This window comes from Meira miltonrushii (genome assembly GCF_003144205.1).
Source record: "Meira miltonrushii strain MCA 3882 unplaced genomic scaffold FA14scaffold_2, whole genome shotgun sequence".
In the NCBI taxonomy this organism is placed as follows: domain Eukaryota; kingdom Fungi; phylum Basidiomycota; class Exobasidiomycetes; order Exobasidiales; family Brachybasidiaceae; genus Meira; species Meira miltonrushii.
The window spans coordinates 1,277,775-1,292,004 of NW_020289944.1; the positions used below are offsets into that span (position 1 = coordinate 1,277,775).

The 14,230-nt window shown below is 43.9% G+C and overlaps 4 protein-coding genes across 4 annotated transcripts; 1 reads left to right on the forward strand and 3 right to left on the reverse strand.

Annotated features, from left to right (window-relative positions):
• Positions 1 to 909: 909 nt before the first annotated feature.
• On the reverse strand, positions 910 to 1,720 carry FA14DRAFT_184349 (uncharacterized protein; the record flags this gene model as incomplete). Its single annotated transcript, XM_025501387.1, has 2 exons — positions 910 to 1,573; positions 1,640 to 1,720. 2 exons carry the CDS (start codon positions 1,718 to 1,720, stop codon positions 1,013 to 1,015), a joined length of 642 nt encoding a protein of 213 aa, XP_025355324.1. The 3' UTR covers positions 910 to 1,012.
• Positions 1,721 to 3,718: 1,998 nt separating this feature from the next.
• On the reverse strand, positions 3,719 to 8,352 carry FA14DRAFT_160367 (uncharacterized protein). The gene has a single exon (XM_025498641.1). It carries the CDS (start codon positions 8,066 to 8,068, stop codon positions 3,815 to 3,817), a length of 4,254 nt encoding a protein of 1,417 aa, XP_025355325.1. The 5' UTR covers positions 8,069 to 8,352; the 3' UTR covers positions 3,719 to 3,814.
• Positions 8,353 to 8,480: 128 nt separating this feature from the next.
• Positions 8,481 to 10,340, forward strand: FA14DRAFT_160368 (uncharacterized protein). Its single transcript, XM_025498642.1, has one exon. It carries the CDS (start codon positions 8,592 to 8,594, stop codon positions 9,876 to 9,878), a length of 1,287 nt encoding a protein of 428 aa, XP_025355326.1. The 5' UTR covers positions 8,481 to 8,591; the 3' UTR covers positions 9,879 to 10,340.
• Positions 10,041 to 13,940, reverse strand: FA14DRAFT_160369 (WD40 repeat-like protein). Its single transcript, XM_025498643.1, has one exon. The coding sequence runs from the start codon at positions 13,729 to 13,731 to the stop codon at positions 10,147 to 10,149; it is 3,585 nt and encodes a 1,194-aa protein (XP_025355327.1). The 5' UTR covers positions 13,732 to 13,940; the 3' UTR covers positions 10,041 to 10,146.
• Between the last annotated feature and the right edge of the window lie 290 nt (positions 13,941 to 14,230).

Below are 14,230 nucleotides of genomic sequence, written 5' to 3' on the forward strand. Positions count from 1 at the left end.
ATGATGGACCATATCTTACTTATAGATGTATCTTATACCATAATAAATCAAACGCGGTGACCGATATCTGCTTGTGCTGTAAATACCGTGAAGGACACCGTGGCGGTAAAACTTTTACCAGAATAAAGAATAGATAATAGACGATATATTACTTATAGATATATCTTATACCGTAATTAAGCAAATGCGGTGACCGATATCTGCTTGAGCTCTAGATTCTTTAAAGGAAATTGTGGTAGTAAAACTTATATTAGAGTAAAGAATAGATGATAGACGGTATAAAGGTTAAGAATGTACTTTATGCTATAGATGATAATTAGAAAGGTATGTGTTCCACGATTCTGTCTTCGCACATCCGCTCATTCGTCCTCGATCAATTATACAAGTCTACGTGTAACTTCAGGTTCCGTTCGATCCGTACGAGAAGCTTTGGTATTAATATTGCTCATCAAACATGCCCGCTCAACACTTGTAAATATATACCATTAGAAAATTTTTTATTCTTGAAAAGCGAAATCTTGGCTTAAAAAAGAATGTTATACGTTCTATATGCTAGTAAGAATTAAATCATCTCTCTACTATTTCTACATCGAATTTACGACCAGCTTACCTCATTACAGACTAATCCAGGATCATTTACGGCAGAACACTTTGAAAGATTACATCCATACACCCGTAAATTCTCGTATGAATCTTTTACCCGAAATGCAATATAACGTTGTGTTCGTCTTCTTGAAGGAGACGAGGAGACGTTTCTGAAATGAGATCCTATTAAGAAATTTTGCGTTGCAGACGCCTGCCTATGAACAAAAATATTCCGACGAGAATAAGATTGCATCTCAAAAGCCCCACGCATCATCAATTATCTCGTGCTGATCTTTGGCTCTAAACAAAGCATAGCTTATCAAAGTCAGAATTTATCATTCATCAAGGTAAAGTAACAGAAATGGGAACAGGTTCTGGGGTAGTGACTGTAATTTAGTGTGATTTCATTAATGACTCTAGCCAGCAGTCATAACGTTGGTTTGTGCCCTGGTGTCTTCTTTCTACCTGAATTTGGGTCTCTTTTACCAGCCTGAACATGTTCTGATTGACCATTGTTGAATTCCTTTGGCATTTTTACCATCTCTGGGCTTCGCTTGAGATTCGTTTCTGGAATTTTCTTTGTACCGCGTTTTAAAGGAACTGTTAATTTGACCCGAGTATGACGTCTTTGTTGGCTTGGACTGTTTTCTGATTGACCATCTTTGAGTTCCTTTGGCATGTTGACCATCTCCGGGCTTCTTGGATCAAGCTTGACGTTCGTTTCTGGAATTGCTTCGCGTTTCCATTGAACTGGTACTTTGACCTGAGTATGGCGTTTTTGTTGGCTTGGACTGTTTTCTGATTTACCATCTTTGAGTTCCTTTGGCATATTGACCATCTCTGGGCTTCTTGGATCAAGCTTGACATTCATTTCTGGGAACGTTTCGCGTTTCCATTGAATTGGTACTTTGGCCGGAGAATTGCGTTTATCTTGGTTTGGGCTCTGTTGGGCACTCTGAGGTTCTGCGGTGTTCATCGAAGTTGGGTCCTAAATATGAGAACAGAAACAAAGATGAGTGTATCAGCTTAAAACATTTTTGAGATTTTAACTCACCTTTGAGAAAGCCAAAAGGGCATTCATCAAAATGACTGCAATGAGAAGAAGAGAAAAGGTAGAATTTGAGAATGACTTCATGTTGACAATTGAAGAAAGTTAGAGAAGAGGTTGAGTGATGATGTTTGAGGTCTGTAAAAGCAGTAGTGGCCGGCTTTTATCACTTTTCACCATTGTGTTCAATTAACAAATAATCTTAACAAATTTCCGAATAAAACTTAGTCTTGAACCGCTATGAAGCGAACGCGGTGACCGATATCTGCTTATGCTGTAAATACCGTGAAGGAGACCGCGGTGGTAAAACTTTTACCAGAATAAAGAGTAGACTATGGACGATATCTTATAGATGGATCTTATACCGCAATTAAGCAAACACGGTGACCGATATCTGCTTGATCTATAGATTCTTTGAAGGAAACCGCGGTAGTAAAACTTATATCAGAGTAAAAAATGGATGATAGATGGTATAAAGGTTAAGAATGTAATTTATGCTACAGATGATAATTATAGAGGTATGTGTTTCACGACTCCGTCTTCGCACATCCGCTCATTCGTCCTCGATCAACTGCGCAAATCTACGGGCAATTTCAGCATCCTTTCGATCCGTACGAGAAGCCATGGTATTGGTATTGCTCATCAGACATGCCCGCTCAGCACTTGTAAGAGTGTTCCGTTAGAAAATCATTCTAGAAACTCGAAATATTAGCTTCCAGAAGAACATCATACTTTTTATGTGCTACTAAAAAATTAGATCATTTGTCTGCTATCACTACCTTAGATTTACCACCAGCTTACCTCATTACGGACTAATCCGGGATTAACAACGGCAGAAGAGTTTGAAAGAATGCATCCATACACCCGCAACTTCTCGCATGAATCTTTTACCTGAAATGCAACATGACGTTGTATTCGTCTTCTTGAAGGATGATGAGGAGATGTTTCTAAATGAGATCCCATTAAGAACTTTTGCGTTGCAGACGCCTTCCTATAGACAATAATATTCCGACGAGAATAAGATTGCATCTCAAAAGCCCCACGCATCATCAATTATCTCGTGCTGATCTTCGGCTCTTTAAATAAGGCATGGCTTATCAAGGTCAGAATTTATCATTCATCAAGGTAAAGTAAAAGAAATGGGAACAGGTTCTGGAGTAGTGACTGTAAATTAGTGTGATTTCATTAATGACTCTAGCCAGCAGTCATTACGTTTATTGTGCCCTGATGTCTTCTTTTACCTGAACTTAGGTCTCTTGTACCAACCTAGACTTATTCTGAATGACCATCTTTGACTTCCTTTGGGGCTTTGAACATCTCTGGGCTTCGCTTGAGATTCGTTTCTGGAATTTTCTTTGTATTGCGTTTCAAAGGAACTGCATTTGGCATTTTGACCATTTCTGGGCTTCTTGGGTCAAGCTTGACATTCGTTTCTGGAATTGCTTCGCGTTTCCATTGAACTGGTGCTTTGACCTGAGTATGGCGTTTTTGTTGGCTTGAGCTGTTTTCTGATTGACCATCTTTGACTTCCTTTGGGGTTTTGAACATCTCTGGGCTTCGTTTCCATTGAATTGGTACTTTGGCCGGAGAATTGCGTTTTTGTTGGCTTGAGCTTCTTGGAACATCCTCACGTTTTTCGATGTTCCTCAAATTTGGCACCTAAACATGAGAACAGAAATAAGGATGAGTGTATTAGCTTCAAAATGTTTGAGATTTTAACTCACCTTTGAGAAAGCCACAATGGCATTCATCAAAATGACTACGAGGAGAAAAAGAGGCAAGGCAGTGCTTGAGAATGATTTCATGTTGGCAGCTTGAAGAGAATGCTCTAAAGGGGAGGTTGAGTTATGATTTTTGGAGGTTCTGAAAAGCAGTAATGGCCGGCTTTTATCCTTTTTTTCCCTTCAAGCTACTGTCTTGCGACCAGAGGAAACCGCAACGTAAAAGTATCAAGTAGCCCTCGAATCCTCCAAATAAACCCTTGGCTTCTTGACCGCGGTTGATCGGATGCGGCGGCCGCCATCTCTTCTGAAACCATAACAATACTGAAGAAGCCCGCGGTAGAACACGCCCGTTGAACAAACAAGATGATGAAATACTGATTGGATATGAATAGAAACTTTATAGTACAAATGATAATCATAATGGTATATGTCTAACATTCCACCTTCGCACATCCGCTCAATCGTCCCCGATCGCTTGTGCAAGTCTACGTACAACTTCGGAATCCGTTCGATCATGCGAAATAGGCGGAGGAGACGCTACAATACTGCGGCTACTCATCACGGACGCCCTTCTGCCCGCGCTTGCGGGACTACCGACACTTTCTTCCATATGCGGTCGATGGTCTTCCGCTGTTTGCGAATGAATCTTATCCTTGAAAACTGAACTTCTGGTTTGGACAAGAACGTCGTGTTGTTTATGTGCTGGCAATTGCAAGAATTGAATCATTTCCCTGCTATTGCTACTTGAAAGTTTACCGCCAGCCTGTGATGTTGCGGAACCCGACCCTACTAAACCACGGGCACAATCGATCAAGTCAGACCAAAATTCTAACCGTGGAACACGAGCGACCCTCCATTCATCGCCCGCCACACTCGCTCCTCCTGTAGGCGATAATACAGCTGGTGCATCAGGTTCGACGGCAGCTTCACTTCCCGGAACAGCACTTCCTCCAACCTTGACTTGACCAGGCTTGAATCGATGATTTGGATGAGAAGTTGCATGAATGGTGAGTAACATGCGTAAGAACTGTGCTCTTCCATGTTGATACTCAAACGTAAGTAGGAGTCGATCTAGTCTACGCTCGATCACATCCCAAACATCAATCGCATCTGCAGGCGTAAATGCAGCTCTCCATCGAGTCTTGGCTAGCTTTGCTAATTCTTCTTTTGCCCGAATCAAACTTTCACTTGCTGCTGCCGAACTTGCTGCTAATCCTAATTCGATCAAATCTTCATTTCTGCTTGGTTCAATTTGCGCATTCAAAGGATCAACATTCAACCATACTTTCCATAGTTGAATCTTTTGTCTGTCCAATTTGCACGCTTTCAGAACACGACAAACTCTACGATAATTAATCTCGATCAGTGCATCCCTTGTCAATTCAAATTGTTCCCAAACAGGTCCAGATGCAATACTGATCGTTGAAGATTTCCTCTTTTCACTACGAGCTCGCTTTTCCAACTGTCGTTGTGCATATCTTCGTTCACGTGCACGTATGGATGTTGATGCAAATGCTAAATCGTCATCTTCCAACCTTCTCTTCACAAATGACCAGCTGATGAAAGGATTACGCGCGTCGATTTCCATTAACCACAGCGATTTCTGTCGATCATTTGCCGTTTTGCCTGATGTGGTGGTAGAGCGATGTGATCTGCCTCCTCTTCGATCCAAAATTGATGGCAATAAACTCTTCAACTCTCTGATTGAACCGGTGAATTCTTTTGCATGTCGCTTGCGACGTAATTGTTCTTTTGTTGCACGACTTTCTGTTGGATCTCGGCCACTTTTCAGGTCTCCCGTCGTGCGTCTAGCCATAAACGCAGATTCCCCTTGCAAATTTGCATCTTCCATCTCTGACGAACTTGCTGAAGAGGAAGATGAACCACTTGACCCTTCTTCAAAGTTGGACAGCGAATCATCTTCGTCATCTCCTTTGATGACAGGTGATGCACCGTTTTCAACCTTTGCCTTCTTATCCAATCCTTGACTGCTCGTCGTGTCCGATTTGATCAATTGAGACCAATCGTTTGATGCTCTAGACATACCCATCGGTGTATCAGCTTTAGGTGTCTGAGAAATGTGTTGTGCAACATCAAGCGGTCTGCGTCTTCGCAAACGTATCCAACGTCTTCTACGAACGTACGTATTTTGCGTTGGAATTCCACTCCATTTCGCTTGGCGTGTGATAGCAGATCTTTTCAGCGCTTCAAATCCATCATCTTCGCGATTTCGCTCAGCACTTTTTTCCATATCTTGAACGGTTTTATTAAAACGTTCATTTGTGATCGCATTGCCTTCTGCATTGGCTCTTGGAATGATTTGTGTAGGTCGATTGAATACATTGAAATTAAATCTGCCAAAATTGTAACTGTATTGCCAGCCCGATTCATCCACATCTCCGCTCATGTCGATCATCCATTCAGGATGAACCCATTCCCAAGATGGGTTTGGCAGTTGAGCATTGACGACATTGTAGGCGGAATCCTTGTTGCGTGAATTTGTCCAAGGTGCCGGATCCCATTGAAAGAGCGTTTTCGAGCTGAATTTTGGAATGCCAAAGAACAACATTCCACGTTGATTTTCATACAAGACATCGTATTCGAAATGTTCTCCTAATTCTTCTGGTGCCTCTTCTGCTACCAGCTTTCCCAACGCTCTATCTAATTCTTTCTCTGCATCTTCTTGTTGCGGTGTGTGATCAGGATCTTCTTCCATCACATCAGAAGGTTGTTGACGTGCACCACGTCGAAGAGATAATAATCGATTCTTGAACGAAGGTCCTTTGATGGATCCAGAAGGCATCAAAGTGGATGTTGTAGAATTGTTTGTCGCCCATCGCTTCAATAAGTTGCGTGAGACATCAAACGACCTTTGAACATCATCTTCCGTACTTTCTTCCGGTGATTGTACACCTCCATTCAACATTCCATTACGAACGCTCGTAGGCCTGCTGTCCAAACCGGTAGCATCCTTGTTCCCATCATCATTACTCATAGAGCTTCTCTCGCTTCCAAGAGCATTGGCAGGCGTAGACGATCTTGAGATACTGCCATTCATTTGTGTAGGTCCAAAAGGAGGTGTACCCATTTGACTCATCGATAGAGCTGGATTGTTCGAGAATGGTTTCGCAGATGCAGGTCTAGATGGATGAGGTGAATATTTTTCCATAGCTCTTCGATTTCTACTTTGACTGGAAGCGTAATGCAATCCGGTCGAGATATGATTTGTCAGAGAAGCAGTTCGCTTATGTCTCTTTGAGATGATCGCTGCAGGACCTAATTCACCCTCTCCAATAACCGTCTCTTCTCCCATACCACCTCCTTTTGCGATTTGTTTGCGTCTCGCTCTTTTGAGATTGCGTAAAAGCTTCTTCTTTTGCTTTCTCGTTAATTCTTCTCCGTGTTCTAAATTGAGAGATCGAATTTGATCTTCCGTTTCTTCTTCTGACGAAAGATCCGATTCATCACTTCCTGATCCTGATCCGATACTCGAAGGTGAACCAATACTGGCTGCCAAATCATCCAAAACTGCTTCATCAAACATTGATGGTCTGGAAAGGTCTTTGCGTGCTTGTTCAGCAGCTTTTACTGCATCTGCATCACATGGTCCAGGCGATGGAGTCTGATTGATGCTTGTAGGAGTAACACTTCTGAGAGGAGAACCTGAATGTCGTTCACGTTCTTTCTGCAAGAAGTCTATCAATGCATTTTGTTGCGGAGTGATATTCTCGGGTGATTGCATCACTTCTGTGCCTGTTACAGTTGGTGATTGTATCATCAATCTTGGCCGTTCTGGTTTCGGTTTGACGAGTTGCAGAGTAGGTTTGATCGTTGGAACGGAATCAGCTGTGAGAACGTCAGTCGCTTCTTCAATTTTTCGCTCCTCTTTCAAAGGCATTAAATCCGTACTTGCACCAACGCCTGACTTTGGCGAAGATATACCCGGATTTGCTGGTACAGTGGGGACAACATCCGTTTGAGCTTTGACCAAATTATGATCAACAGTACTTTGTAATGAATCCGGTCCAGGCGAAGGTGCTGTTGATCTCCTTCGCTGTGATCCAAATCGAAAAGGTAGATTACCACGATCGGAATTAACAGACTCATCGTTTGTTATCCCTCCAGCGTGTGTCGAATCAGGACGATCAGATGAATCAAACGCTTGACGGGATTTTGTGAATCCGGTAAAGCCAGGCATGCTACTGATTGCCATGCGTACTTCTTCATACAAATTGAGAGAAGAAGTGATGGAATCATCATCATCTTCTTTCTTCGGGTGTGGTGCTTGTCCCACTTTATTTCCGCTTTTCAACTTTGGCCATTTGCGTTTTTGTGCGTTAATCTTTGCTAGCCTATCCAGCTTATCCAAAGCAGCTTGTGCATCTTGACTTTTTCCAAGCTTAGGCAGAACGTCCGAATAATCTTGGAAGTCCAATTGCTTGGATGTGGAAGGTGGTCTCATAGCAAGGAGTTGCTGTTGTTGCTGTTGCTCTTCTAGCCTTTGTTCGATTCCTCCCGACTGCATAGATCGATTAGTCGTATACAGCGTTAACGGTTTCGATGAAGGTGATCCTGATGGAGTTGCATATTGTGGAACAGGTGCAACTATAGTAGACAAAGGATCTACTTCTTCTTCTTGTAATGGAGTCCAAGGTTGCCCTAATGGACTGGTAGCCCTGGGTATATAATTTGATGATGTTGAGCCAGACATCTTGGGCTAAAGGCTGATGCTGATGTTTATAATCACCGCCTCCTGTTCCTGTTGATCATTTCGTTTCATGCGGCGTGAACGCCTAAATGCTGTCAAAGTAAAAGCGCCGACAGACGGGCTGTGAGCGAAGTACGGCGGTAAGAGGCGGAAGTAATGATGGCAAGTTGAGTCGCCTCTATTGAAGCGAAGTGATATGATGATGTCCTTCCGTAATCATCAGGTCTAATAAAGTGAATGATGAACATAAAGCAACTTCCTCATTCCCCGTATTTTCTCACTTGAACTCCACTAGAATGTGCGTGTTTGTTAGACCCCTGTTGGAATTGGATGTTATTTTTACACTCTTAATGCATTCAAGATTCACTTACGCACCCAGGTCATTCATCCAGGCGGGCAAAATATTGGGCGTAGGCTTAAGTTAGCGTCCATTGCGTTCGATTGCTGAACGATCAAGCATTCGTTGTGCCATCATCTTATGGGCCTCTAGAACATTGAGATTTCGTAGATTAGTATATCACTCGTCATGTCAGCTGCTTTTGAGGATGATGTAGAACCTCTAGACGAACCTTTGTCAAGGGGCAGAGTTGGTCAAAATCAAAGTGGAAATGCAACTGCAAGTGGATCTAGAATTCCAACTCCGGAACCAGATGAAGACTTAGACGTAACTGATGGAAAGCAAAATATGTGGTTAGTCAAAGTACCAAGATTCTTGATCGAAGGTTGGACAAAGGTTGATGAAGTGGACAAAAGACTGGGTACCGTACGGGTGTACGATGCAGATCATAAAGGCTATCAGAGAATGGAATTGCATCTACCACAAGAACCTGAACCTGCATTCCCTTTACCGCCATCGCATCCATATCTGCAAACCCACTACCCTAGAACGTTCGATATGCGCTTGACAAGCGAACAGAATGGTGTTCGTGTGAGAAACTTGTACGCATTCAAAGAACGTCTGGAGGGAGGTGATGAAGATGACGATGACGACGATGATGATCTAGATTCAGGAGCAGAGGATAGCAAGGGTAAAGGTAGAGCTGGCAGTGCATCTCTGCAAGGTAGAAGAAAAGGCAGAAGGTTGGTTGCAATGGTAGGCAAGATTGCCAATGAAGCATCAGTCAAGCCACAAGTTGCAACACCTATCATGCGTATCGGTGGAGGAGCGGCTGCGGGGATCACGCCTGAGTATCGTGCAGTGTTGCGTAAAAGAAGGATGGAAGCACAAAAGCCGAAACGAAGTGTTAAAACTTTGGACGAAAGCGACAAAGCACGAACGAATATGTTGGCAAGTGGTGTATCAGCACACACGAGCAAGAACCCAAAGACATCTTTTATTGCTGGCGTTGGAGCACCGGTAAACACTGGTAGAAAACAACCTGGGACTACAACAGAACGATTTGCACGTTTGCCGAGGAACGAATTGTTGGATATGTTGTTCGAGTTGTATGACCAATTTCCGTATTGGTCTATCAAAGGCTTACGATCCAGAGTTCAACAACCCGAGGTGTATTTGCGAGAAGTTTTACAGTCGATCGCTAATTTACACAGTCGAGGACCTTATGCGGGCAATTGGAGTTTGAAACCAGAATATCTAGAAATGCGTAAACAGCAAGAACGTGAAAACCAATCCAATGCTGCTGCTAGTGCTGCACTTGCAGGTCCGATTGGTACTGCATCGACGGAGCCATCGTCTTCCATCGGTGGACCTAGCCAACAAAATGCTGCTGGTGACGGAGATGCAAAGGTCAAGGAAGAGGAAGGAGACGACGAGGATGACGAGGAAGATATGGAGATGGAAGATGTAGAATGAAGAGACTCTGACCGAAACTGATAGCACATATTCTTTGTACAAAAAGTCTTTGTAACAGTCACACAATATAATCCCTAAGAGAATTTTGAGTATAGAAAAGAAAGAGTAAAGAATGAATCGGTTTCTCACAGTGACAGTTTCGTCCGTCTTCGTTGCGGGCAAAGCCTCCTCGCAGATAATGAGAAGATTATATTGCTAATAAATGTTGTACGTAAAGCTACATGATACAGTAATGCTGATAAATGATTTAAATACTATCTGAGTTTGTTTATGCACTTTCTTCAATAGGTCGGAACGAAATCACGTCCATAGCAGTCTTTCCATTTCGTTTACACAAAACGACGCATTTGTCGTCTCTGAACGAAACTTTCCACACTTGATCGCTTGCTTCACACAATTCACGAACAAACTCGCCCGTTCTGAAGTTCCAAAGCTTCACTTTTCCATCATTTCCACCCGTTACGATGAATCGATCGTCGAATTGAAGGGATGTGACCGTATTCTCGTCATGTGCTAATAATTGGTACAGCGTTTTCATCGTTTTGAGAGAGTAGACAATCACCTTTCCATCACTTCCTCCTGTGATCAAAGTTGAATCGGTCAATTGCAATTGACCTACCAACGAACTATGCGCTTGCATGATTGCTAAACATTCTCCCGTCTTGGCGTCCCATATACGTACGGTAGTGTCCAAGCTGCCCGTTGCAACATGAACACCATCGAATGCAATAGCATACAATTGATGATAATGTCCCCGCAAGACGTGCAGACATTTACCCGTGTCCACATTCCAGATTCGTGCTGTACAATCATAACTTGCACTTGCGACCAAATTGCCCGCCAAATCCAAACAACGAACGCTATGTTGATGTCCAGGTAACAAGTGTTGTAATTGTCCAGTCTCAACATTCCAAACTCTCATCGTTCCATCACGCGAACCAGAAATGGCGATCGGTCTACCCTCAAAGACACGCAAGCAACGTACGGTTGAACGATGTCCCGTCAAGACAAACTTGCATTCTCCCGTAGAAAGATCCCAAACACGAACGTCACGATCACAACCGCTGCTCACCACAATCGCATGCTCATTTCCATATCCTGCCACGCTTCCGCAAGGACTACCAAAGTTGCTGCCCAAACCAGCACCGCGGCTTGTGTGATTGCTGGCATTTCGTGGTGCACCTTCTTCCTCTTCTTCAAATCCGGCCATTCGTGCGGCTCTGGCTGTAGCTGCGGCTTCTGCTGCTGCTTCGAATGCAGATCCGGATTGAGCAGATGGCAAAGATGAAGAAAAGTGGTCCTCGTTAGAAGGAGTAGTACGACTAGAATGCAAAGATTCATGAATGGACCTAGTACTTCTTTCTTGGTTCCAAAGGGTATTTTGGTGTGGCATAGGTAAAGACGGTTGAGATCGTTGATATTCCGAAAATTCTGCATCCAATTGTGCAGCTCGCATTTCTGGTGAGAATACACTTGCGGCTGGTCTAGGGTCGTGATGGATCAAGTTCAAATCTGGCGTTGGGGTAGAGAAGTCTCTCATGCCCATGAATGGCGCATAACGTTGGACAGGAATGTACACCGTATCAAGGTCTTCTTCCATATTTTGAGGATTGCGTGATTTGCCTTTTTCTGAATTTGTTTTGGTCGACGCATTAGAGCGATTTCCCGAAGCACTAATTAATGCCATACACCATACACCCGCAGTATGTCCACTCAATGTTTGAACAAAGAGGCCAGTCTTGGCATCGAAAACGTGAATTCTCGCATTGGCCATTCCGACAATGATCCAATCATCATCAATAGAAAGTGATGTAACGGTAGCCCCTTCACCGGAAGCATCATCAGAGGAAACATGCTGTGTCAAAAGACGACCGCCACGGAGCCAATTGGATTCCGTCTGATAAGCAAGCTTAAAGTGCGTCTTATAACTGAATGGTTTATTCTTTCGTCCGGCTCGCATGCCGAATTGCCCAGTAGAAATAGATCGCTTTGGCGGTGGCAACAATGCCGATTGGAATGGTTCTGCTGTATTGTCATTTGCATTTGCATCAAGACCCAAAGCACCAAGGCTGCGACCTGCTTCGGAAGTTGAGGTTGCGGCAGAAGCCGATCGGAGTAATGCCTTTTTGTGTGCTTGGGAAGCATAAGCTGGTTTTCCCATTCCAATCGAAAGATTTTGGCTGGCGTCTGCCGACGCATGCCCTTCTTCGCTTCCTGGTCTGGCAAAAGGTGCGAAACGAGGTTTACGTCTAGATGTTGATGCTCCTGCGACTTTCGAGGATGAAGATCCAGAACGTTGTGGTATACTTGTGGAGTCGGATCGAGTGTGCGTGAGGGTTTCTGAATCTTCTCTTGCAGACGAAGATGGTTCTTCGGCCATATCGACATCCTCATCTTCCGGATCATGATGACCTTCAGTGGAATGGCCATGATCTCCAACACTTGGCGGTTGATTGGATTCATTCTCTGCTGCATTTCCACCGATCGTACTCGAGCCCGCTCTATCCCAAAGACTTGTTAGCAATCCGCTAGTCATGCTTCCCAACCGACTTGTGGGCGAAACAAGATTCCTTCCCATCTCGCGAAGAGGTATGGCAGATGTAGGATTAAAGTATCGACTACTGGTTGATGTAACAGGTGTACGAGGATCACCATTGATTTCGCCGCTCATAGTGCGGGTAGAGGGAGGTCCAGTACTTAGCCATCCTACTGCACTGGAGTCCGTTTGTGATCCTTCATGAGAACGGGTTCTGGACGGTCCTGCAATATCATCTGTTTGACTCTCCGTGCTTGCTTCTTGGACAAATAGCTCCAACTGCTCATAGAATCTTCGATCTTCTTCACTGATGGTGTTATCAGACATACGTGTAACAAATGCCTTGTCTTGCAACATATCCACGAATACGTTGTCATGTTGAAGTGAGTGTAATTGGCGTCTTCTTTCTTCCATTCCCATCTCGCGTGCTCGCTTCGATAAGAAGAGACTGTGAAGCGTCTTCAGTTCAGCCAATGCAGTTGTAGGGTCCAATCCACGGGCACGATAGGCCTCATAGAGACTGCCGAGAACACGACTTGATTCTACTGGAGAGTTATTTTCGGTAGGCAAGTCTGCATATTCATCTTCTGTCAAAGCCGGTTCCATTGTTTGATCAGGAGTTTCAACGCCCAACATTTGCGATCGGCTAGGGTTTAGAGGTACCTGTCTAAACCTGTATCTTTTACACATCACTTTCCACGTTTGTTCATCATTGACCAAACTACGCCAGAACCGCGACACACCACTTGCACGAGCCAATGTTCTTGGGTCATCCAAGAATGACAAGATATGTAACGATACTTCGATGGGTAATGCTGATAAAAAGTCAACCTTGAGTCGGGGTGAGATCAATGTAGAAAGATGTGCCAATTCGCGCGAATTGCATAGATCCACAAATGAAGCCAAAAATGCATGACGCTCTTTAGGCTCCAAGGTGGGGAATTCTTGGAGAAAGAGCTTGAGCAATGGAGATTCATTTGCAGGTGCGACTTGTGAGTCTATAACGTTTGCATTGTCTGTAGTGATGATAGATTGTCGTAACGTCCTCGTCTCTGGTTGCGGAGAAGGAGCAGGTGTTGGAGGTGATATAGCTCTCTGTATTAACCCTGCCGCTGCTCTTTGCTGTGCTATTGTCGATCCTACAGACATGGTCATTGCATTGGCTGTATCGGCAGCGTTGGGTGCTAGAACAGGTCCGGAGCTCGTTGAAGCAATCGCGGGCATGGAACGTGATGGAGAAGTGATGGAAAATGCTGCTCCCGGTGGCGGTGTGACCACTCTACGCGGAGAATGTGCGGCATTCTCGATCGAATCCATTGTTGTTATTAGGACAAAGTGTGAAGGTGATCTCTGACAGTGCTGCTAAGTCAGATACGTGCTCAAAGCACTTTGTATGCTGCTTAACGTCAAGAGGAGGTAATTGTAATCGCCTATTCCATAAAGCCTCTTCACGCTTTGTACGACCTCCTCTGCTTCTTTAAGCAGATCACTGCTTTATGATGATGATGATGATGATGATATTTGCTTGTCAGAAAATAAAAAAGTGACAGAGAAGCGGAATATGCAAGGGCTTTTAACAGTTGAGGAATTGATTATCATTACCAGCCCGGAGCGAAAGGGAAACGTTTTTGGTGCTCAGTCTCACAGGCGCGGTGCCGTTATGGTTTGCATACGGTAAGATTGCACTCCAAATGTGGCTTTAATGCGTGCCTTTTGGATTGACTGAATATGATGCAAAAATGTCAAAACGCGAGGAAACGCGTTGGTCTGGATTACATAATATCAATGTCATCGGCCGGCAAGTTTAATACTAAAA